The 26881-nt window shown below is 32.5% G+C and overlaps 1 protein-coding gene across 1 annotated transcript; it reads right to left on the minus strand.

The window, feature by feature from the left end:
* Positions 1 to 25894, minus strand: Np (Notopleural). Its single transcript, XM_068765790.1, has 9 exons — positions 25639 to 25894; positions 16706 to 18145; positions 10051 to 10608; positions 9538 to 9618; positions 7814 to 7991; positions 4871 to 5023; positions 2545 to 2660; positions 1425 to 1580; positions 1 to 331 (listed from the first exon to the last, which is right to left on the minus strand). Exons 1-9 carry the CDS (start codon positions 25892 to 25894, stop codon positions 168 to 170), a joined length of 3102 nt encoding a protein of 1033 aa, XP_068621891.1. The 3' UTR covers positions 1 to 167.
* Positions 25895 to 26881: the final 987 nt, after the last annotated feature.

Here is a 26881-nt window from a genome sequence, read left to right on the forward strand (position 1 = left end):
AGGAGACATTTATCACTTCTGAAATAACTGCGAAAGTGCCATTAAAAAGAATATCGAATGAATATTGGTTGTATCTCGTCGTAGATAAAATGTGAGGCCGTTAAGAATATTCCAGAACTGTTTTGTCTGAAGACATTTACTTAATTGTATAAATGTAAGAGATCGTTCTAGAATTGTAGAATCTGGTTGATCCAGTCCCGGAATGCCGAGATTCTAGTGTAGACGCCTGGCTGGTTTGGCTCTGCGCAGCCGATGCCCCACGAGATGATGCCACCTAGCACAAAGCGGTCGTCGCGGTCGCGTTGAACCACCATTGGCCCACCACTATCGCCTGTAATCAAATAAAATGTTTTATATTAACATTGATGAAATGATTTTAAAATGATTGAAATTTGAGAAAGCTAGGCTGGCAAAGTAAAAGTATCTTTAAGAGATTGAATAAAAACTTTTAATGTTTGAAATTGGTGCTTGTTGAACTCTTTTCAGTAACTAAGGTCCGGGGTTGCCTAAAAACTTCGGCACGGGTTCATAAATTTGGTCGTTTGTCGCCATCCAGAGTAGATTTTGGCTTGCACTGTCGCTTGATACGCGTTTTAGCCTTCCGATACGAATCTTGCAGAAGAAGGTCGAACCACGGTATATGAGGTTTTTTTTAATTCTATCTAGTTAGTCGTAGACGTAGACAAACACATAGAAAATATACGAATACATCTAGCCTCTGTAAAAAAGTAAGACAGGAAAAAGTTTTTTTTGGGATAAATTGTTATCGAAATACTAATTCAGTGTTTTGTTCAGTCTTTTTGAATAAGCTTTTCCGTTTCTGAGTAAAATGACGACCACATTGGATAATTAAAATAAGTAGTCTGAAAGCAACAAATTCATAAATGTATGATTTTGTTTATTTTTGATCTATTTAATATGTAGCAAAACTGTCAAAAATTTTAGTTTAAAAAATGAATGAACTCTATGGACACTATCGACGCAGTCTTCTGGTTCCGGTTTTTCTCCTGTTTTACTTGAGGTTGAAGCGTAATAATATGATGGTCCTTTAATCATTGCAAATGTAACTTATGATTAGATTCTCTAGTTGTTCGCAACTGTTTCTGTAAAATGATTTGAGAAATAACATTTAAAAGACCATCATTGTTTGGCCAGCTCATCATTTTTATTGAAATTAGGTTTTGTTGTATTACAGATATAGTATAGATTGGTTGCTATTATTTAACTATGACGTGATATTCGTTTAAAAACGATGATGTCTATAACTCTTTTAAATAAAATAATGTTAATTATAGAGAAAACACAACTATATACGGCGAAAATAAAATATCAAATAGTTATTTATTGCATTAAATAAGTGACTAATTTATGATGGTCATTATAAATGTTTGCTAATCCAAATGTTACATTAAAATTTGTCGTACCTTCACAGCTGTCAGCCCCGCCAGATTTCCAGCCGGCACAGATGAAGATGTTGGGTATATGCTCCGTGTATCCGGCTGCCTGGTACATGGCCTCACAAGCGGTGTTGTTGATCACCGGTACTTGAACCTCTTGCAGTACCGTCGGCAAAGGTCCCTCTAAGAAGGTATCGGTTCACAATAAAAAAGTTAAACGGGTATAATTAAATATCGAACGAAAGTAATCGATATAGCACAGCGGAGTGGCAAAAGGCACCTCACATAGCGAGCAGAACAGTCTCTGGGGACTACTGTCTTCCTGTCCCGCCAGACAGAACTTGACTTTTGTTTGTGATTGTTTGACTTTTTAGTAGTAAGAATAAATGCATTCATGGCGTGTCTCTAATTTAAATGTCATGTTTGAAGAGCCAAAATTCTTCGATGATTTCGCTACAATATACTCATTTCTTTTCTCAAGCAATAGTTGGCGTATTGTGTAATGTCTCAAAGTTTTTTTTTTAACATAAAATAGATTACTACGTGAATTGATGAATACAGTTGTTTAATGAGTATTCGTCTTTTTCTTGATTAGCCTCTTATGACTTTTATATGAAGGGAATGTAATTTTTCAACTTATTACTTACTTTATTACTCTTACTTTTTTAAAGCAAATATATCATTATAATAAGAATTTGGCACAAAAACAAGCGCAGATGTAACCTTTCACATCTTAGGTATAAGTGATACGGACGTCAATAATAAATAATTATTTTACTTCGCACGGAGAGAGTGCGCAATAATACATAATAGAATTTATCATAGAGTCATAGTCATAGAAAAATAGTAAAGTAAAAAATGCGCTCTATGAAAACCATGTTTTTCCTAATATTTTCTATATATGCGCTGAATCGTAAGTAATATAATATATCTTGTTAGAAATAATAAGGGTAATAATACAACTGTTTATTATCTCCTGCGAAATCGCGGAAAGAAAAATGGCGTCTATAACCTTGCAGGGGCCATTAGGCGCAAAATAAAAAGCAAAAATTCGTTTATGTTCATCGTAGTCGTTTTTCCTATGACACGGCGAAGCTGCGATGTTTGATCGATATAATAATAATGAAAGCATTAAGTAGATACTGACCGTCGTATAATCTGCCCCAGCCGGTGACGTACGCGGTCTTTCCAACATAGTCATCGTCGTTGTCCGGCACACACACGGGCAGTATGTTTGGTTGGAATGTCACAGGCTCGTAGAACCTGTAAGTGTTTAAACATACTATATACCTTCATCATCATTTCAGCCGATATCAAGGCATATGCTTCCCCCAAGGATCGCCACGGCCTGCATTGCGCAGCTCCGCAACTTCCCACGACCTTAACCGTCTCGTTGGCCAGGCTAGTAAGGCTTACCCATGCCTCGTCAACCGGCTTACGGTCGCCAATTGTGACTATTTCGGCCCCAATACAATAAACCTAACAAACATTAAACTTTTAGCTACGACTGCTTGAATCAAAAATCTTCCAGAAGTATATCGTACAGTTATATTCTCACTAGGGCAAAAGCTGTTAGCAATAATTTACCAAGAGGATCCAGTGCGGATTTATAGATGTCATATATATGGTATCGTGAACATGAAACCTGCATTCTAGAAAATGCATGTATGTTCTCCTTTCATCCTACACCTTGTATGAATAATGGCAATATTATGAAACACACACAGAGAGTCTCACAAAACTAAGTATATGTGGTATGTATAATAAATACTAAAACTGTTTTTGTGCTTAAACAGGATCCGTAATAAATATAGTCTGCTGAGCATACGATTCGGCGAAAAAATATTAGAACGACTAATTAAAAGGAAAGAATGTTGAATAATTATTAATAAATAATTAATAATAACTACATAACATCAAATTTGTTTCATTATTTAAAATCAATCAGTGTTCTTACTAATATATAGGCAAAGAAGGAATAGTTAAACTATTATTTATTTATTTGTTTAAGCCGGTTGCAAAATACCGTAAATATAACCGCACTTTGATTTATATATAAACGGATTAAATAAATTAAGAATAAATAAACTAAATTTTAAAATAAATATGGTTATTTGATTTATATGAATATAATTATCGTTCAGAAATAATAAAAACCTTGTTATCATATTATCCTTCCACTCAAGCATACACGAGCTCAAGCTCAAGCATAATGACCTCAATATGCACCTTCTTCATCGTATTTTTATGGACGAGGTAGTAAAATATTTTTTATAAGTTATATTGTAAATTGACGTATAAAATGTTCAAGGCGTTGACCACGAAATATTTTTTATGTTAATGGAGCCGATAATACTGTCCGTAGATATAATTAAAAATGAGTTTACATGGTAACTGAGCAAATGTCACTAATTATTTTACATTGTTTTTTATTTATTAAATTAATTATGGTATATTTAGGCCTCCCTAATAATTATAAGACGTAAAGGTTTAATATTAAAATACCAAAATGTAAAATAAACTGAGTCAAATGCCTATATTGGGTAAAACATATTATGTCTATTCTGTATGTATATTATAAGCTTTCTTCAATGTTGTGGTAAGGTGAAGAAATTTATGCAAATACATATTTATATATTTAAACTATGTGAAACAGTAAAGGCATAAATAAAATAATAGTATTTTATTACATTATTCTTTAAAAAATTATGATGTTTGTTTTTTAAAACATCGCCTTCTGTGACCTTATTACCAGGCGTTCAAGTGTATCAACACTTGATCGCAAAGTCATTCTTCTCCGGTCACTCACCACTACACTTGACCTTCATTCGCCGTAATTACACGAGGAGATAAAGCTCTGAGTATCTAAAGCAATAATTATCATAACAGCTCGTTGTTATACGTTCATATCCTCGTTGAAGATAAACGGACGTAACTTCCTTAACTGCATTTTTTTCTATGATTCACATTATAGTGGGCGCAGAAGTGTTAGTCACTGTAGACGCCAAAGATATGTAAGTGGAGAGACGAATGAGGGCGAAATTGACTAGACGCACACGGTATATTTGAGAACAAACGGCTTGACGTTTGTTTATCTCTGCCGTCTACACATACTCATATACAAAGGTTCATATATTTTAGGATGTGATTAGCACTTGCGTGTGTTTTATTTTGAGCATCTTTTGGTAAATACGGCTATAGTTCTGAAGTAGAGACCTCGGACCGGCAAGCGCAGCGTAAGATGTCCAACGATAAGATGACCAGACTTTAACAAGGTTGTCAAAGGACGCTGGATGCAGGTTTCTTCCAACCGCTTTTTTCGGAAATCCATGGGAAGGCCACTGGACAGCACTGGACGCCCTACGGCTGATGATGGCGATGCTGTCAATTCGATCGTGGTTGACTCGTGTATCAAAATGTTTGGATGATGAGGTAAAGTTCTTAGATGTTATTATTTAATAGTAAAAACTTACCTTAGCAGTGCGAGGTCGTATTCGAAAGTGTTGCGATCGAAATGTGGGTGGCTGGCAACTATTTGAACACGCCGCTCTGCAAAGCCGTAAGGCTCATCTTCTGTTGCAAGATCGTGTTCCCCTAGACGGACAAGCAGCTCCGAGGGAGGTACACTGAGAAGAGAGTTTAATGTTAAAATACTTTATATTTATTTATTTAATCTGTGGTCTTTCACAGTTGACATTTCATACATAACAAAGTAAAAATATTATTTGGAACAAGACATCTTTTCATCGAGAAAGGATATTGTCAGTGTGTATGGTGTGTGAATGTTGAATATGAGTTTGATTATAAATTTGATTATGTATAAGTTGAAGATGATAAATAAATTAAGTGAGCTTTCGCTCAATATTTTTTTTATATTGTGACGGAGTAGTTTTATTTATTCTTTTATTATATTCACAATATCTTACGATGTCCTCCAATATCCTTGGAAAATTGGTATAGTTTCAAAACCGTTTATGATTCAATTATTTCCAACTGCGCTAAAAATTTTGTCAGGAAAAAGAAGTGGTAAAAAGAATTTTCTGATCCCTGGATAAATTACTAGGAAGAGTACATGACGCTGTCAGGGGCACTTCTTATTATTTTTTTTTGTCATGACAAAAACGAACGATATTTCATTTTTAGTTAAAAATTTTACTTTTTAAAATTGTAAGATACTTTTTAAATTAAACCAGATTGGCTCAATATCAAAAGTTCCTTGCTCCATAAGGTTTGATATTAAAAACAAAAAAATGTAAAAAGGTATTTGAAATGAAATAACAAACAGGTCGGATTTAAGCTTTAGCTTGCTTTTGATTTTCAACCATATTACATGTTACGTAAGAGACAAAACTAATAATTTCCATATTAACGCACGCAACTTCTGTTAACATTTCAGATCACTTTATCGAGAAATTTCGATATATTTGAATAAGCAACCTGTGTTTATTTCGTATAAGTGGTTTTACAGTAATAAAGTTGCCGAATTATTTTTTATTTTCAACATGCATCGCGTGTTTTAAGATTACATTTACTTTTGTTGTTTATTATCATGTATTTTTCTTTTGAAATGCTGTATTTATTATTATGTTTGACATCATGAAAGGAAATAAAAAATGCCTAATATTTTGGGAAAGCACTTCGCTTTGAATCGGTATAATCTTAATGAGTTTAAATTTTTTTGAAGCGTTAAAATACGTTGTATCTGAAAGGCTCCCAATTCTTCTATCTATTAATTATACTCGATTTGTATTAAAAAAAAACACTAACAAGTTATGGTAAGTATGGACAGTTAAGAACTACGTAGTGATATATAAAAATATCTATATATATATATATACATATATATGTAAAAATAATGCCGAATGTGTTGTTATAGCAGAATTTTCATTGCACCATAAGTGACATTTGCAAATCACGCAGGTTCGAGGTGGCAGGAAACTCAAGGGCTCCCGGGGGAGCCTCACTGAAGGCCGCTACTTAATACTACTTCACTGGATTGTACGAATGTGTTCGGATTTTACTGCTTGTATTAATTGATAGTCTCTAAACCACCCTAAAAATGTTTGAATAGCGCGATATTTTTTTTAAAAAGAGAACAAATATTAAGAAACATTTGGGTATGTACAGGATGATTGGTTTCAGGTATAAAAGCTTAAATAGGGCATGTCATTTGTTAGCAAAAAGCTTAAGCTTTATTTAATACCTGTTTCCAATCAAGTGTAAAGTACTCTGAAATTCTATTGAATGCGACGGTCCAATAACTTCTCACAATACAAAGTCTGCAGGGACATGTAGTATATAATAAATATTTAATTACTTTTTGTTACTTATTTTTAACTACGTTATTTATAATTTTTGAAAGCATTGATTTTAGGATGATATGTACCATATATTATTGACAGGAGATAAAAATACATTAACTCCTTTAAAGCTTTTTCATCTATTACTAATTACCCTGTATTGACTCGTCGTCGTACTATAAATTTTGTTTAAACAGAAAAGGCGGTTCGCGATTCTCTATCTTGTCATGATTATGAATTTAAATATAATTAAACCTTGATTTAATAATTATACTTATAAATGTTTGCTGTAATTGTTAACTTTGGTAAATATATTATATTACAAAGAAACAATTGCTGTATAAAGAACATAATTCAACAACATATTTCCTTATCATTTGTAATTTAGTTTCCTCAACCATTGTTTCTATTGTTTTTATCATAAGATTGATCGACATGTTTGAGGTCGGCACGGTTTTTGCTAACATTCAGCGGAATGTCTTGAAAATTTAATTTGTTCCAATTTAAAATATTTAAAATAAAACCACTAATTATAAAAACAAAAAAAAGTTTCGTAATTATGTCCACAATTTCGTAATACAACTCATAAAATAAAAATATTTATATAACCCAAATGATTGAAGCATTCTTGCATTGTTGTTTGCAAGTCGTCTACAGATATTCAGGAAAAAATAATTTTATTATGTCACATTGTAATATTCATTTTGTATACGAAATATATATAACAGCGACAATATTTTCTCTCAACATATTTTTTTTTAACCGAGCTACTGCTAAAAATTACATATCAGTATATCAGTATCAGTAAAGTTATGAATTATGATTGTGTTATAGTCTCTTAGTTTATTTTCGAGTGAATTTGACCTTACGGATGCTAAATAAAGACAGTTGCAGTAACAAGCAGTTTCAATGTTAATCTAACATGGGTCTTGACAAAATTCTGCATAACATTTTTTAAGAGATACCGCTTAAACGAATTGATCTTATTTGAAATCTTACTTGAATAAAGAAGAGGTCGATTTCCAGAACTAGAAGGCTTATTGCTGAAATAATGACGATAATGACCACTGAATCATGAACATGGTGCTACTTGCGTACTTAGTGTTTTGTACTTACTGTTCAACACAATGCGCAGCGGTGATGGCCCAGTTTTCATTTAAGAGTGCAGCCCCGCATTTGTGCAGATACGTAGAGGTTCTATACTGTCGTAACGAGATCTGCCACGGCCATTGCCCGAAGCTGGATTTGGTGCCGCCGACGATGCGCCCCTGCGGCCAGAGCCGACGCCCACACACTGTCAGCATCACGAGTGTTGAGTTTATAATCATTTTTCAATAAAACATGAACACACTGGCCACTATGAATCCCCAAAATTTTATATAAATATACCACTTCAAAAACATAATTTTGCCTCGATGAGTTAAATTTTAAATAGAAATTATGACACCATTTTCAAAGATTATATCACTGAAGAATATTTTAATTTTATTGTTATCTTTTTAATTACTTTAACTTGTTATCAATAATGAATGTCAATTAATCAAAAAGTCTTTCACAAAAACGTAAGTTTATAATAATAAGTCAATGTTTGTTAAAATTTGTTAAAAAATAGTTAGTAGCATTATTATACGTAATTTGTCACTGTAAACATTTTTAATAACACTCGCGTAGTAACTACAGATATCGAAGGAGTCCTTGCGTTTGCCTTGGCCGTGCCGTCCGACCACATCGCAAGCAAACTGACAACTCTTTGTTCAAATTCTGTACGGACATGATTTTTTTTTGCAATTGTTGATACGGTCGGGAGCCTGAAGATATACAATCAGGGGCTTTGAGGTTCTTTGACCTGCAAAGCGATGCGTCAGAAACACATACAACGAAAGTCCGTATTTTGATCCTAAATTTGTCGAATTTGTACATCTAAATACATAAGCGCATTTTGTTTTTGAAAGGGAAAGTTTATTAGCATAGATGACTACCAAATATACATATATATAAATATATATGCCAGATAGAAAAGTAAAGAAAAGATAAAAATATTAAAAAACCTAAGAAATAATTTGTTCAATAGAATTTTTACCAAAGCTCATGTTATTTTGTTTTAGATTGTGCGAGTTTACCCATAAAGGATGAAGGATGTACTAATCATTGTTATAATTAAATAGACTACGGAAAACTGCCTGCTTTCTTGGTTATATTGTATTAATATGAGTTTACTTAGTCCGTCAACTGTTCACGGAAATCAAAGCCGTCAAGGATGCAGTGACCCTATAGAAAATTACTTTGTAACATAATAACAATAACACAAAGTAATTCCACGCGAACACAAATTATTTTATTACGTTTGTATATAAATAATGTGTTTGAAGTTTTAATATTTATTATTTTATCTCTATTGGCTAAGCTGTAAAGACCCACAAAGATCCAAAAAGTTAACGAATAAAACATTTTTAGACGCTAGTATTTCTAAGACGCTGGATACTAAGTCCAGCTGAGAACATCCCACGGCTGAATTAATGATTATGATGACTGGTAACTATTTGCTGTTATTTCGTGGATAAAGATACATTTACTCATAAGCAAAATGAAATAATTTGTTTTCTTTAAATTAGAATTAGGACTTATTATGCAGATAATATTAATATTGTACCTTGTACCTAAGTCTGCTGATAATATCTTTAAAATTATAAATTCGGAACTATTTTCGCTCATTGCAGTTCTTGCTGACTTGTCCGGATAAAGACATTTTATTGCGATAATACAAGACAATTCTTGACTATCTTATTTATGTAAATTATATAACGAAAATATTTAAATTTAACGAATTTGTATGCACTAACCGTCTTTGTAGTCCGACATATTTATCGTTTCAGTGCTTAGTGTTGTCTGTGTCGTCGTGTTTGGCGAAATTGTTGTTGTTTCTGAAATAAAATAAAATTAGAAAAAAACGGTAAACAGACTTATTCCAGAAGATTAGTTAAAATGGCAGTAGGCTAGCCACATGGCGCGAAGAACAAGGGGGGCCTCAAGGTTCGGGAGAAAAGACCACGGACCAGAAAGCGCAGCTTGAGACATCTAGCAACAAGATGGCCCTAGAATAACCTTGTTAAGGTCGTCAGAAAACGCTGAATGCAGCCATATGCCGCTTTCAACCGGTCTTATTGAAATTCGAAATTGGTTTGGGTTGCATATGTCTGGCTGTGGACTTCCTACTGCTTAAATAATGATGATGATAAAAAATAGGTTATCTTCGTCAAATATTACCCTATTATTCTTTAAATGACATTTAATTATGTTTTATTAAGGGAAATTAATTATTATATTTGCATTAATGGTCAAGTTTGTTAACCTACCATTTTCTGACGGTCCCAGTGGTGTAACATCAGTTAGGTTGGTTGATGCAGTTGTAGTAACGTTCTCAGTCGTCACACTTAGCGTTGATGTCGGTATCGTTGGAGATAACGTCACGTTCACAGTAAATTCCAAAATTGCTGCTTCAGTTGTTGACAATGGTGTTGTAAAAATAGGCGATACTTCTGAACTCGATGGAGAGGAATTTGCAGTTGTTGAAGGTGATGTGAGTAAGGTTGATGGTATCGTTGTTGTTGAGGACTGAGGCGAGATTGGCGTTGAAAAGGATGTTGTTCTCTCTGTTGTTGTAGTTTCAGTAGTAGGTGACGTATTCTCTAATGTAATTTGTTGATTAGGTGCAGTTTCCTCTACGGTTGTTGTAGTCATTTCTGTAGTTGTTGTTTTTGGCGCGGAAGTAGTAGGTGCTTTAGTTGTTGTAGTCGTTATAGGAGTAGGAGACATAGTGGTTGTAGTTGGGCTTGAATCTGAAGTTTCGGGCTTTGGTTGTAATGTTGATATTAATATCCAGCCTTCAGGCGGCGTTATTGGAGACCATAATTCTGAAAATGTAAATAAAGTTTTAACAAATTAAAAAGCATAACTATAAGGATGAAGTCATTGTTATAATGTAATTGTTATTTTTTGTTATATTTTTTAAACTGGCCATAAATAAGTTAATATTAATTTGACATAAATTACAGTTTAATGATGAAAAGTAACAAATGATGCTTTTGGTTGTTACTAAAAGTGTTTTTTTTTACTTTTTAATTTTTATAAGTTACTTTTATCTTATTAACAATATAATACTTTTCTAAACTATAATATAACAAATATTAACAGTAATATACCAATTTTTATTTAAATAAACAAAATCGCTGGTTAGATACTATGAGTATTTTAGAAGATGTGATGCAGATTTAGAAACATGGTCGCATTAACCATTTTAAAAAACATAAGACTTTTATTTTTTATCATTGATTTTTAACATTGAAAACATCTTTGTGAGATCTTGTTTTTCAGCATTGTATTCCGTACTATTATAGTCAATCCATCAATGGAATACCGTATTTTAAGCGATAATAGTTCTTTTGTACAGAAAGTTATCGTCAATGAACAAGTTTTGTGCTATAAGCTGATTGGAAATTGGTATATATAAATTCATTGTTTTTTACTATCTGTCCCTGCAGGTTTTGTGCTTACAGGATTTATTAATAAGAAAATAAATTGATGTAACTTATTTTAGAGTGATTGCTTTATAAAGGATGATCAATAGGTGATAAGCTTTTTACTTAGAAATGAGCCTCTTTAATGCTTTTATATCTATTTCCAATCACCTCGCTTAGCTAACTTTAAACAATAAATAAAATTAAAAAGTTACAGAAATAATCATCTTTTTAATTAAAGAATGTTTTGTATTGATTGTCCGAAAGATTAAGGTTTTTATATGAAAATTTATGGATACGATATTTCTCGGACGCTTATAAATGTTCTTTTTAATAAGGAAAAGATACATTTTTAATACTTTTTACGCTATGCACCATTTTTTCATCTTTAATATATGTTTAGTATATGTTTATTTAACATAAAGTTCAACAGCCTGAGGTCACATTGAATCGCTGCGTAGTTACATTGCAAACGATGTTGATTATTTACAAAAATAAACGATGTAGAATACATTCATATATTTTTTGCTATATGTGTTTGCATCTAACGGTCTTTAACAAACAACTTTGCTGATGGTCATTATTTTTTTTTGTCATGGACAAATGCCGTTTGGTTGTTGACATTTATAGCTTCATTGAATTTGTGATAGCAGAACGTTATATGCCTTTGCCTAGACGTCTTTGTAGTAAGCTAGAACTCCGGTACGTGGGCCGTCGTTATGTATTATATTATATTTGTATATCATTCTATTTAGTAGTAATTAGTATATTTATATTAGGTATTTGTTTCTGCAACTCCCTAAATGGTTAACAGGTAGAAAATACCTTCGAAATTGAGTTCGCCGTTATACAAATATTGTATAAAAAGTGTTCAAATAAATTAGAACGTTGTTAATTATTTCCACTATCGATTTCACTTGAGAGCATATTTTTGCAGTGTCATTAGAGACATGATTATTTTTTACTTGACCGTTGCCCAAGCATAGATTTCGCGGTTGGAGACAGGGTAGGCAGACAGAGCGCTGATGGAGCTTAGCTTAAAACCCCTTTTAGGGTAGAAAAGTTCCAGGGCTCTCCGGAGAGTGACATTAAGGGTTGCTAAATAATACCATTTGACCGTATGATCCGGAAGGGTCGTACTCTTTGATCCGGCATTTAAAAAGATCGACTCTTTGATCTCCTCAGCGAACGCTCCATGGAGTGAATAGGTTCAAGAGCCTCAAGGGTACTTTACTTTGGTCTATAACTCGTCGATTATAACCGTTTAGCATTCCGACTCGAGGGCGTGCGAAATGGCCGAACCTCGACCTGTTCGGTTGCAATTACCTAGCTAATATCACCATCACTTTAAAAATCCTTTGCGAGGGAAGAAGAAGTGGCGGAAAAAACTATTGCAACGCTTCTATCTAGAATGATCAGGGTTGGGAAATGCTGTGACACAGAATCTGACCTCGATTCCGATTGTTGATTTAATAATGGCTTTGAAATGTTTTGTATGATGCCTGACTAAAGGTTGCGTTGTTCGGAGACTCAAGCACATGTCTCAGTCTCATGATGGCGCGGAGTCTGAAAGTGCCGGTAGGGATTGTTTAATAGATGGCAGCATCAACAATCAATGTGCTAGTGTATTGAGCGGCAGTGTCGAAGTAATGAATCGACCACTACTTAAGAACTGGACAACCATTGTGAGTTATATGCCTACGTCCAGGTCTTCATTACGAACTTACCACGGCGCACCCATAGCCCTGCGTATAAACATGTTTTGTGTGACTTAGGGACTCAATAATACGCGGATTTGCTCGTGCCAAGCCCAGCCTTGCGTATATAAGAACGGATCTGCCGAAGGCGGACGAGAACGAAGGCCGTTTTTATTAACTTGACGTCTAGGATGACACTGAGATAATGGACTCGAAAAGTCATGAGTTTGTGACTTATGTTATGTCATTGTTTATGTTATTTTCCAATTTTATAACTAAAAACTGTCTATTATTAATTCATGTAGCTGCAGTAATACTACTTTATATTCTAACAATTTTGATATTTTCTGTAGGTAACATAAGGTCTATAAGCTACTGGTTATTTTTTGGTTATGTTTTGAAGTAAACATATTATCATTATAGATTGTATTTAAAACATAATATTTATTACATAGAGCAGTATTTCATATAGCCACAACTTAATTAAAAGTTTTTTTTCTAATTGATCAAGTTACGTCGTTCGAAGACTCTAGATGCGAGTCGCTTCTAACAGGTCTTATTGTAAATCTTTGGGAGAGACCATAGGTCTCGTTGTCTTTTTATTTTTGAAAAGATCCCGCAGTAAGTGTCATAAGACTGAAATAATGATAATAATATGTATAGGGGAGAGTAGGGTAATGAGAGTCAGTGGGTAATGAGAATCACCCACACATCCACAAAACAGTACACGAGAGCGACTCGTAAATGAGATCCTCTACCCTGCCCTGGCCCCCAGGCGTTGCCTCGAAAGTCTCGCACCAGTTGGCGCCCGCACTTCTGAGATATGGCTGTATTTTGTTTTTTCGCTCCGTTGATCTAATTTTTCGTCAATGTAAATTAAAAGGTAAGTGTCGAATAATTTGCAGTATACGATTAAGACATTCACACGTGCTTAGTTAGACATTCAAAATTGTGATGTGTAGTTCTTAGCGTGTTAATATGTTACAGTTTTATTTTCATTCATTTTTTTTTAATTTGTGTAGAAGTGGGTAATGAGAGTCGGGTGACTCCCATTTCCCACGAATGATCATGTATCGAAAGAATCATAATCACTAGTTTCGAGCACATCAAAAGAATTTCATCCCATAGTACCGAGCACACCAAAACAGTCAGTGTCTGCGATTAACTCATCAGATCCTAGCACTTCAAGTCAAATTACATTGCATGATTTAATCAAGTTACCAGAGAAGACACGTATTATTAATACAAGACAATGCCGAAAAAAACAACATGCAACACTTTTAACTTCAACGCCATTGAAAGAAAACCTTGTAGAAAAAGAAAATAAGAAAGAAAAGAAAAAAGGAGAAACACAGAAAGAAAATAAGAAATGGAAAGGTAAAGGTCAGGGAAAAAAAGTAAAGTAGTGAAGAAGACTCATGAAAAGGTAAAACGTCAAATACTTCAAGAATCGAATGAAACCTCTGTATCTGATGTTGGTACTAACGATTTGTGCCAGCATGATGAGGATGATGAGCTAAAAGATGTGGGAAACAAGTGCCCAGTATGTAACGATTTCGGCAGAAACAATGAGATATGGTTCATATGTACCTCATGTGGTCTATGGGCTCACTCGGAATGCACCGGGTGGGACTCAGCTCAAGGTTATGTCTGTGATATGTGCTAGATTTTCATTGACTCTGATTGCCCCCAGGGTGACCACCATTACCCTCATATCGGTGCAATGGGAGTCAAATCTGTTTTTTTTTTAAACTTGAATAATTTTCAAAGTTGATTGCCAAAGTGATTGAAACTGATCTCAATTGATTGTATATTAGTTATATTATATTTAAAGGCGGTTGCAATAAATATTTTGTTTTATAATTAATTTTTATTTGATTTCTCGCTTAAGTGACCCCCATTACCCTGTTTTACCCTAGTATGTATTAAGGTGTAAGTATCTTATCGAAATAAGTTATAATGATTGGTTGTAATTTTACTTAATGATGATAGTAAAAATATTCCAGCATCTAATTTTGTTTGTAGTAGATCTTTAGAAACCATAAAACGATAGAAATGTACGAATTGAAGAATAGGACAGCATTAACGTAGATGAAGGTTGTACGAAGTGATTATAGAAACGTACTATACAAAATTTTAGGAAATTTAGTTTCTGATTATGTTTAACAAAGTTCGCCTTGTAATTTTTTTTTGAAGAAGAAAATGATTCAATTAATTTGATCAAAAAGAAGTTAAATGTTATGAAATTTATTTAGGGTACAATTTTTAATGTATATTACAACTATTTACATGTTTTGTACGTATAATAAAAAAGAAAAAGTTCATGGTTGGCAAGTTTTTGTGATCAGTTGGCACCAGTCGTGAAGAAAGTGAGGCGCGCAATTTCACTGGGGCACTACACCGAGACTGACCCGACTCAGGTCATGCGCGACCTCGATACGTGAGTCGTTTTCCATTACACGCAAAGGCTATTTCGTGTAAGAGTTTTTTTATATTCAAAAACATTTTTTAACTTTATGTTCCTAATAAACCTGAATACCAGACTTATGTAATAAACAGACAAATTTCTTTGAAAATAGACGACATGTAACCTGCGCAAAGTTCTTGACATTTTATTTCCCTGGAATTTAATTTAAATAAATCATTTTGATATTATATGCGGTTAACTTTATTTCATTCATTATGCGTCCTTTATGGGGCTATATTGTCCTGTTACTTCCATTTTAATTCCTTCTTACAGGAAAAACTTAAATCTACAAGCCCATGAAACTAAAATGTGTCCACTTTATAATATAGTTTTCGTCTAATCTGTTAATGTATTATAATGAAAAATACGATGTAATTTTTTAAAATTGTGTTCACTCATAGCAGTGTTAACATAAACATAAGAATGTATTCTACCTGTGAGAGTACATTGCTTTTAAGATACAAGTTAACCGTATGACTTTTCTTGTTGAGACTCATTTTTAACATCATTTTAAAGTCTCTCTTGACAACATCGAAGGATCTTAACAATTATCTCATCATTATGATATTTTAAGTAGTTTTGCTTAACGTATTAGATTTTTTAATTTTTTCTTTTCTATTTCTCTTTTGGTATATTTACAATTCACCATTGGAGCTGTGATTGACGTGGACAATTTACGTCGGTACTGCATATACCTATATTGCAACCAAGTTAAATTACACGCCTATTAATTTTTATTGTTTTGACGGTCGAGTATTATTAGGATCACGATTTATGAGAAAGAAGAAACGACTGGAGGAAGGAAATCCTAACCGATGATTTTTTTATCATAATTTGTATCAATTGTTTTAACAACGCAAACTGTAATTCATTAATAACATTTTTTGCTATGCTTTTTCCATGGTTCTTTTATATTTTAGACCAGTGCCGAATTAAAAGATAGTTGTTTGTCATGTAAAATATTTATATAACAGTTACAATCCTGATAATTATATAAAATGTTTAATATATATAATGGAACTTCATTTGTTTTCCTGTTGGTCTACTCATTGAGTATGTTGTTGTGTTTCATATAGATTTTCATAGATGTTTCTTAATTCTAAGTAAAATTATATTACTACTATGATACCTTAAAAATCACTTTATTATATTTTTTGTATCACTAATACAGTGCATAAGTGATTTTTTTACGTATAAAGTTATTCACTTCAATAATAGACTAATTTATTCTTCTACCTAACGTCTATTTAATGTTCACTGTAAACATTTTTTAACTATAAAGGAACGTTAAGTTTTAGATATTTATATTATTAAAATCAGTATTACGTACCGTCTGAAGCAGTTGTAGCAACCTCGGGCGCTTTAGACGTTGTGTCACTGTTACTGGACCAGGTGACTAAAGATGAGTATTCAGTTGATGGTAGTAGTTTAGACGTAGTTGTACTTAAAGGGGCGGTTGTAGTTTCTATTTCAGTAACAGGTTTTTCAGTTTCCTTTTCTGTGATAGTTTCTGTGGTGACAATTACCACCGGTTCAGTTTCCTGAGATACTTCTAAAGTAGTAATAACGGCTTTTTCTGTCGATTTTTCTGACATAACTTCCAGTGAAGATGTGGAAATTTCGTTAATTGTCGTTTCAGTAACTTGTGTAATTCGTTCAGTTGGTGCTGATGTGGTTGTTGTAGTTGTTGTTGTAGTTGTGGTGGTTGTTGGAGTAGATGTACTTGATGTTTTTGGACTTGAAACTGTAGTGGTTGTAGTGACTGTAGTAGGAACGTCATCGGTTTTGGAAACAGTTGTGTTAATATAAGTTATGACCGGTGAAGAAGGTCTGGTAAACAGGGGCCTAACACTAGATGACTGAGGTAATATTGTAATATTTAATCGAGGCGGGGAAGGTAATGGTTTTTTAGTTGATGGTCTTTTCGGTGTTGTTTTATACGGAGGTTTTCTTGTTGAGTTGTACACCACTCCTGGTTTAGTTGGTCTGGGTTTTCCATTTGGAGTGTATAGAGGTCTTGTGAAATTAGTAATAGGCCGAATTGTTGGTCTAGGTTTAAATGGAGGCTTTCCAGGTTTTCTAGAAATATAAGGTTTAGTGGTTGCCTTTGTAGTGGTGGAAATAGTTGATTTAATGGTAGTGTGTGTGGGGATCGCCTCTGTGTCATCATTATTTATTTTATCGGTTTGCGAATTCCCATTATTTCCAGATACTGATTGGAATGTTGAAAGTTTCACTGGAGCTTCTGTTACAGTTGCGTCATATTGCGTGTTAATTTTCGTAGTTTGTTTTTGCGACCAATCTGTCATAACTGTGGTATGTAATTTTATTCCTTCCTTTTCGATTTTATTATCAAGTGTTGTTAGCTCATCTGACTTGGTTTCTAACACATCAGGATTTGTTCTATCCTGCATAGTTTCAGATACTCGAGATTCTGTTGTATATTCTATTATTCTTTCTGTTGATGACGTTTTAGGTAATTCGCTTGTAATTTTATCACCTAAGTTTGGGATTTTATCTTCCGTTTGTGGATGAACAAAATTTGCACCATCTATTGAATTATCATCAATGGTATTTTCAGTTATCTGTGGTATAACAGTTTTATCAGAAATTTGGCAACATGAACCAAAGTAGAAACGGTCGATACAGGTTCCTAAGTGTGTACCGTTTGCTTTAAGGCAGTCTATAGCAAACATGCACAGGCCTGCTTGGCCTGATCGTCTTGATATGCACGGCAAATGTCTTATATTTCTTGCTAGTGGCACTGGACCTGAAACAAAAATTACGTCATATTAAAGTTTTATTTTTTTTTACTTTTGCGAAAAGTACCTTGGATTAAAAGCGATTTCTTCTGGCATGTACAATAGATGCCTATGTCAAAAATATACACCAAAAACCCTTTTCCTCAGTTCAAAAGATACAAATTACATTTTTTTATGTATAATAAGATTGTAATTTTTATTACATAAAAATCATAAATTATTGAAAAAATCAAATGCATTATATTATATACATGTTTTTCATTCATATTACCAAAAACGACAGAAGTAACTCTTGGGCAATTGATGGTAACTGAGAAATACGAACTTCCGAATGCTCATAGTTCCATAATATCCTGAGGTCCAAATTCACGTTGTTGTATGTTTATACTATCACGTTAAATTCTTTTATGTCGTTAACGATATCAAAGAGTTCTTATATTAATAAAAAGTGACTTTTAAAATAAACAGATTGTTTGTTGTAATTAAATTCAATTTTAAACCCATTCTTACAATTTTTTTATGTTACGCGGAGGATGACATCTTACGGATCATTTTAACAATATTTCACAGAAAGTTTATTTTTGATGGTGTCCCTTAGATGGCAGGCCTGTTCAATACTATTCACATTGTTTTCCTGCGTTGCTTATCTTTAGCATTGTGAAGTACTGCATAAGGATAGGTGAAGATATATACAAACTTTCACCGTAAAATAAACATGGTAAAGGTTTGTAATTTTTTTATTGTCTAATTTAAAATAAAAATGTGAATCAGTAACTAGGATTAAACCAGGGAAATTTAACATGTTATTATTTATTTTTCTTTTTCCAGATTTTAGAAATTAACTTCTATTTGAATAAATTTATTTAATAATACTGTTTCACACATACTTAAAAAAACCACCATTTAGACAGAGGGTACGAGTCGTTGTTCTGTGTGGGGGCCGGAGTTATACCGATTGCCACATAACGCTGTTTTCTTTCATCGTAAATGAATCCAAAATTAAAAAAGTGTGCATGCATAGAAAATCAAACCTGCGACTTGTGACCGTGTGACAGTAATTAATTACCGTTCATTTATTATTCTTTGCTCAATATTAATATTAGTGTGTAATTATTAATAATAAATGTATTAAGGATCTACAACATTCTATCATTGGATTTTAAAAGATCCAATTGTAAATTCACAAATAATTAAATTAATTATCTTAGTTTTTCCATTGTAAATCTTGCTGGAAAATTTTTAATTTACAATTATTAAAGGTTATGAATAGATACAACTGATCGGAGTCGTAACTATGACATTAAATCTCACAATTATTTTTAAATTCTACTTAATTATTAAAAATATTTAATTTTTAGATACTTAATACGTAATTATAAAATAAATTTAGGTACAATTTTTTTTTATAATTTCTAATACCCTGTGACCAAACGTCTAGCCATATTTGACGCATGATGATTTTAACACGTTTTTTTCAATTTCACTACACGGACTTTTTACCGTTACAACTTGATACGCAATAAAAAAGTGAACATTTTGGCATCCTAACCCACTTCATATCGATGTTATCAGGGCTACGACAGGTGACTTGCAAAAAATTTATGTAAAGTTAAAACCAAAATAAAAATGCATAGATTTTCATGCTGTTGAATAATGGCATAGTATAAAAGTTAAAAATTATGACTATAAAAAAGAATTAGTTATTATAAATCTTTTATTTTAATGCAATAACGCTAAGATTTTATAGCTACATTTGACTTCTAAAATTTTAAAAGATGTCAGTTGTTCTTTAAATTAATTTAGAAAGCCAAAAAATAAAACGTTGCCATCTTCTTCTTTTCTGCCGATAGATGCCCAGTGCCAAAAAAAATAAAGCCTTCCGAAAATATCGCCACGATGACTATTCTTATGATACCCGCATCCAGCGATTTCCTGCTAACGTAACTATATCATAGGTCCATTTTGTTGAGACCCACGCAGCACAACTGTTCCAATATCTCGCCCGATGACCACGTCTCAAATCCGAAAGTTATCAAACTGGTCAAATACCTTCGTCTCCAGGCGTTGCGATATTTTGGACGAGAAGATGTGTCGGAATTTGCCGAACGCTACTCATACGAATTTATTTCTGCGAATGAGCTCTTTCTCGAAGTTATTTTACTTATCAAGCTGAACGATTAGTCCTAAGAATATACAATTATTTCTTGCGGCATATTAATTTTATTGAATTATATTTAACGTTGTCTAAATAATATGAAAGCGGACCTTGGCGTTTTTAAAATTTAAATATATAGTAGCATCTGAACATTATTTTCATACAGGTGGAAAGTAAAGAAAACTAATTTTAACTGACGTTATGCAATTTTAACCCTTCTTATGTGGATGGTTCTCCTGTGGTTGCCGGCTCATGACCTCCACTCTTAAGGCCTACCGCTTTATCCGGTGGGCTATGTTGGTTACTTTTATTTGTCTGCGGGTCTCATTCTATTTTAATCGATCTTGTATAGAAATCTTGGTTGTGAGATTGGCAATGAGGCACAAAGAGAGAAAGTATATTTCAGTGCCCTAAGACATGACTGGTAACTCACATTGGTCGTAGACTTAGTACTTAGGGTACTGAGGCCCACCTAAGTTGGATACAACAATTTACACTCTTCTTAAATATGCTCTTATGCTTTAAGGTTTGTAATACTAAGCGCTAGCGGAGACGAATGCTGTAAGATAATTTGGGGCAGCGCATCATCGCAACGATCTTTAAGAAAGTCCCTTGGAGAGGGCGTCTATCGGTTGATATGTGGATAGTGAAAAATAAATTTCAATAAAGTTTCAGTCAGTGTTACTTGTATTAACTAGCGTCAACTAACTCACGAAGTTGTCGACGGTAATTAGCTGGAAGGGAATTACTGTCGAATTTGGCATCTAACTAGTTGTATCGAGTGATTCTATATAAACTGAACCTAGGTCTTCGAGAGACGTAATCATGGATATTTCAGTTAATTTTAATTTAAGTTTTATTAAGATATAAATATTATATACTAAATGCTGTTAACTATTGTAGATTTAGTATCAACAATTAGATACGTACATTATATACAGTACATGACTATAAGAATAGCTCCTTTGTTTTTCACACCGGTATATATTTTTGGAAAGAATTATTACGTAGTGCAATAATAATATATTTTTTGTTATGTTATTACTTTGTTAAATAGTTAAACTAAAGACGCAGCCTTTTTATAATACGGAGCATTGACCGCGCCCAATATAAATAAAGGAGTCACAAAACATAAATTGACTTTATATAAATTAATATAGCGCGTGTATAAGATAAAAAACCGAATGAATTTATTTGAGTAGTTTGGCAAGTCATTGCCATTGGTAGTGGGTATCCGATAATTGAAAAAATATATTTTAATTAGAACATTAAATTAATTTTATTAATGTATACAAAGAAATAAAATCGAGAAGTGTCTTGATATTAAATAATGCCTATGAGAACTGCCTACAAGAATGCTTGCAGAAATTTGACATATAAAAACCTACACAAAATTTGAATACAATCGCATCACCTTGAGACAATTTGACACGTATCATCAGCCCGGAAACACCATTAGATTTGGTAACATGATTGCCTACTTCTATTCTTTAATAGGGACGTAAGTAACAACGATAAATTTTAATGTGAACAGAAATGCGCTAAGTATATAATAACGCCACTTAAAAAAGAATCTTTTTTGTATAGTTCATCACATAACTTTAAAAGTAAACTGAATTTAAAGAAAATCATGGAAGTTATATCTATCGTTTTATTAAAAATAGTAAAACAACAATTACGTTGTTAATTATTCAAAAATTTTTTTTGCTGAGTAAAATAATTTTAAGTCATCTTCATCATTTGAACAGATTTCCCACAGTAGCAGTAGGAAGCGACCTGCACGTATCGTTTTCCGACGACTTCAAAAAGGTCATCACTTCACCTTGTGTATCTTAATGACCCAGTGGGTAACCGTTCTGCTCGCTATGTGCCCAGCTGCCCCTTGAATTGCGCCTTGAACTTACCAATCAGCTGGCCTATGCCAGTTGCTTTCTTTTTTTAATTTCAAATACTCCAAAACAAACTCTGTTTTAGGTTAATACACTTTTACGAATAATTATTAATAATTTTATTAATTAATATTAACATTAAAAAGGCAAATATTATATTCTTAATTTCTGAAACGTAGATATTATATAGCTTGAGACATCAAAAATATGGTTAAAATTTAAAGATTTATGTATTATTAACTGTAATGTTTCATGTAACGGTCATATCTCGTGGTGCAGTGACATGGGCGCACCCCTCTGGAGCCCATAGAGTAGGTGTAGATACTGATCGTTTTAAGATCCTCGTCACCGGTGACACATACGACCTACTTGTTTCCTGTTTCCGAGGAAAGAAGTGAAAGTGCAGACAAAACATGCGGGCACTTTTTAATATGTACCTGTCATGCTAACAAGTGTACCATTCTTTAAATTACTTTGATAGCTTAACATATATCAAGTGTTTTTGTTTTAGTTAAAAATAATGAGAATTGGAAATACCGAGAAATAGCATCCTAGAGATTGACATAGATAGATCTTTTAGAAGACCTATTCTTTGCAGAGGACGTCTAGCGGCTGTTATGATAATAATGAACATTTAAAAAGTCTTGAAAACAGCCCTTAAAATAATAGATATATTTGTTTTGGACTAAACATTACTAATTTTCATACAAAGAGTCAATAATCATGTGTGCGTCCCGTGAAAAAAAAAACAATTTTAAAATCTTATTTTTCATGAATGTTATCATTTTGATTTTTTCGAATGTTATATTTTTTTAAATAATATAATTTTCATACTAATTGCAAATAAGTAGGTAAGTAGTCTAGTTACGCAAAAGTTTTTATGGCATTGAAGGAAGCCGCCAAATCAAATTTTCTGTGGACATTAGACGGTACAGGAGATGTAGTATTTGTAATTCAAAACGTCCTTGATTTTTACATTATTTGAAAACTTTAAATGATTTTAAAATTAATGGCCCACGTTTATTACAAAATGATTAACATTTAAACAGTACATTTTTCACTTTGTTTAATTTTAAACATAGTTTCACTTTCCACTTTAGCAAGCCTTTAGTTTTGAATACCGGCATCACTAATTACTTTTCTCTGTTTACGGTAATTGGCACCATTGTTACAATATGAAACGTCTCGGTCAGTATGTCAAGATGTTACAAAACATTTTATGTCTCGCTTTCTTTTCTAGTTTTTTAACATATTATACACTTTACATTTTACATTTACATTTTTATATGTCTAAGTATATGTCTAAGTCGGTAGTACTTTTGACACTAAGAGTGTAACAGTACTAACTGCTGATATGATTTAGATTAGTATCTCTATTACTATTAATCTAAATCCATCTGCAAATTGTTTTTTTTACTTCTTTTTGGGGTTAATATTATTAATAATGACTCACGCAACTATATTAACCAAGCCCAAGTTTTTATTAGTATGTACTAATTTTTATGCAAATATCCGATGTCTAATATGCCGATGTCAGTGTTCACGATGTTATTTTAAATTATCAAATCGATGCATACGAGCATATTATTTTATATTTTGTTTTCCTTTTATTTTTGGCAAATAATGCCGTAATTGTTATGGTTTTATTCCTTCCAGTAAATTCTATTAGTGAAAACCTCTAATGATATAATACATGTTTCTACATAAGCGTAAACACATAAGAGTCTGGTGTGTATGTATTTATATTCTTCCACATCATATTGTCAATAACAATATGTAAAATATTAAAAAAATACGTTCCAAGATGATATTATGTCTAGCAGATGTCTGCTCTTGCAAAATTTAGAATGCAGCTTTTATTTATCTCAGAAAACAAAACTAGTGCACAAACAAATTAATAAGATTTAAAATTAAAACGATGTAACGTAAAACAGTTTTATTTTTAAATTCTTTATATATTCTATATATGGGCGGCAGAGGGTATCTAAAAATGAAAATGTATCATTTTTTAAAGCAATAAATGTTTAATATCCATATGCATACAAATTTATGACTTATACCTGTCTGTATATTTAATGCTTAGAGGTTTTAAAAAATGTTTTCCTCATTTACGTAAATATTTTATGAGTAAGCATTGTGTTCAATCAATACAGGGTGAAAGCTTTAACGGTTTGCTGGAAAAAGCGTTTGAGTAATCAACATCTTTTTTGATAAGTTATTTAAACTAATTATTTATTTTATTTATTTAAACGAGAATGAAATGAATTTTGTCAAAATTGATATCTGAAGGTAACACAGTAAGGTCTAACATACATTTTAGTGGCACAAAACTACACTCGTGTACAAATGTAGTGGTATCTTGTGTGGTAGTATGTTTCTTTAGTTCAATTATTTTACTGTATACTTAAATCCGAACACAGTAATACCTAACAATAAATGATTCCACAGTATTTAGTTAGCGCGGGAAAGTTAGACAGCCTGCAGTATATGAAAAGACCGACGAAGAAAAGCCATTATCATAAAACGGACATCAGATATTTAAAAATATTACAATAATGTTATCGAAATCGCAGTACTGTGACTTGGGGCGAAACGGGTAGCGTGTCAGTCGCTTAACTCCGACAGTCCGGCATCAATACAGGCAGCGGAGGCTCTCAAGTTCCTTTTTCAACATCCCCTACATCACCACAATTTCCTAAGCCGCGGTACAGAGGTTTTGGTAGCTCTTGCGCCAAGAGGTGACTAGCAATGGCGCGCACACTGCATTAGCACTATAGTTTGCATCTTTAAGACACTCGCAAAAGGGACGAGCCCGTTAAAAATTACTTAAGCACATTAATAATAGTTACGTAGAGTAGCTTGTATCTATAGTAAAAAAAATCGAGGAAATGTGTTCATATTGTTAAAAATATTGACAAATACATGAACTAATCTGAAAACAACGTTGGCAGTATTTTTGTTATATTGCACTATTTACCTTCGGCAAAATGCTCAAATTAAACGCGCTATTGCTGATAAAATTATTGTTTTATGTTTAAATATCTAACAATTTACTGCCACATTTCATTTTTCCGTTTGCTATTTTTTTAAAAAATAATGCTGTATCGTTACCGTATACCGTGTACAATTTTTAAATTTTTCGAGTAAAATGTATATGTGTTTTGACAAAAATTTTTTGAAGTCGTTTTTACTCAAATTTGAATTAAAAAAAAATTATCCAACGACAAAATGAATTTGAACATCTAATGTCTTCAAGACGAATTTACCCACTTGGATAACACAGCGGGATTTTAGTTTTTATAAGAAAATTATATTAAATATTTATTTAACATTGAAATACCATGAGGTTGCTATCTTCCATAAAGTCCTTGAAAGCTTTATTTTAAATCTAATAAAAGGACACAGAACATTGTCTAGGATTATATATTTTATATATACTTATAAAAATAATATTTACCTTGCAAATAATCCAAATTAAGTATCACTGGTCCGGCAGCAACCGAGTTCAAGTTTAAAAACACTTGAAAAAATATTAAAGCAACTGTAAAATTTAAACATATCACACGAAAACTGTTAACAAGCTTAAATATCGAACACTTCCTATTAATATAACTGTCACATGTGAACACTTTGTTAGCACTATAATGTTCTTCGGTCTCTTCTGTTTTAATTCTAGGATGGCTGTAAGGCCACGTGTTCAAAGGCGGGCCCATTTTGTGGCTTTTCCTTTACTGTTTCCGATTTTCGTTTAGCTATGACTGCGATAGCATTTTTATTGTAAACTTCTCGGTGATGACAGAGTTTCCTGCAACAAAAAGCAATTGGTATATAACAACCATATATGTCATGTCTAGAACTATGTTATTATTTTCAGGAATAACTTATTTTAATTTGTTTAATAAAAATACTAACTCATTTGTTGACATTTACGGTTATAAAACACACTCTCATGTATATTCTCTAAAACAGATAAATAATGAATTTACGAAGTTGAAGAAAATTTAAAAAAATCATATAACAGTGTGAAGTTTTTTAAACGCCGCCTGACTTTGTTGTGGGCTCTTTACAAATTGTGGCGCAGTTGGAACCCTTGGTATGTTAAGGATATCATTATAGGAGAGCTCAATCTGATTCTAGTTTCCACCAAATAAGGCTCCGCTGGCTTTTTCTCACTCTCATAACGTACATAAGTCATAAATGTAAATGTTCCTATGTTGATGATAATATGAAAAAATAAATGAATATTTTAATTAACCATAAAACTTCGTAAAAATTCTTAATCAGTTTATTTAATTTAATTAACGCTAGGATACATTTAAATCGTTTCATAATAATAAACAAAAAAGCATACATATATACAAATGTATGTATGATACATAAACACATACATATATATGTATATATCATTTATACTTATAAGAAATAAGATATAATACATATTATACAATAATAAATAAAATTAACAAACTGGTTTGGAGCGCATTTGCCGCAGAAAAAATAAACAAACAGGGGAAGAAAAATAAATGAATTGACAGATAAATAATCATAAGCCTAGTAAATAATTCATAACCATTTTCTTAAAAATGTAATGAGTTCAATCTAACAAACTGTTTGGAGATTTAGCCAAAGATTTAGCCATAAACGAACAAGAATGCGCCGGCTTTTTTAATTTCAGATTCTTTGATCATCTCATAGATCTC

The sequence above is a fragment of the Battus philenor genome, unplaced genomic scaffold, assembly GCF_028537555.1.
Source record: "Battus philenor isolate CCGP_79_NKW_IND1 unplaced genomic scaffold, ilBatPhil1.0.hap1 SCAF_20, whole genome shotgun sequence".
NCBI lineage: Eukaryota > Metazoa > Arthropoda > Insecta > Lepidoptera > Papilionidae > Battus > Battus philenor.

Coding starts and splice junctions, on each gene's coding strand:
- Np (XM_068765790.1), bottom strand. CDS start 25,894: ATGGGCCCGCCTTTGAACACGTGGCCTTACAGCCATCCTAGAATTAAA. Junction 7,992..9,537: donor TATGTCGGACTACAAAGACG/GTTAGTGCATAC, acceptor TGATGCTGACAG/TGTGTGGGCGTCGGCTCTGG. Junction 1,581..2,544: donor CTGGGGCAGATTATACGACG/GTCAGTATCTAC, acceptor ATACCTTCTTAG/AGGGACCTTTGCCGACGGTA.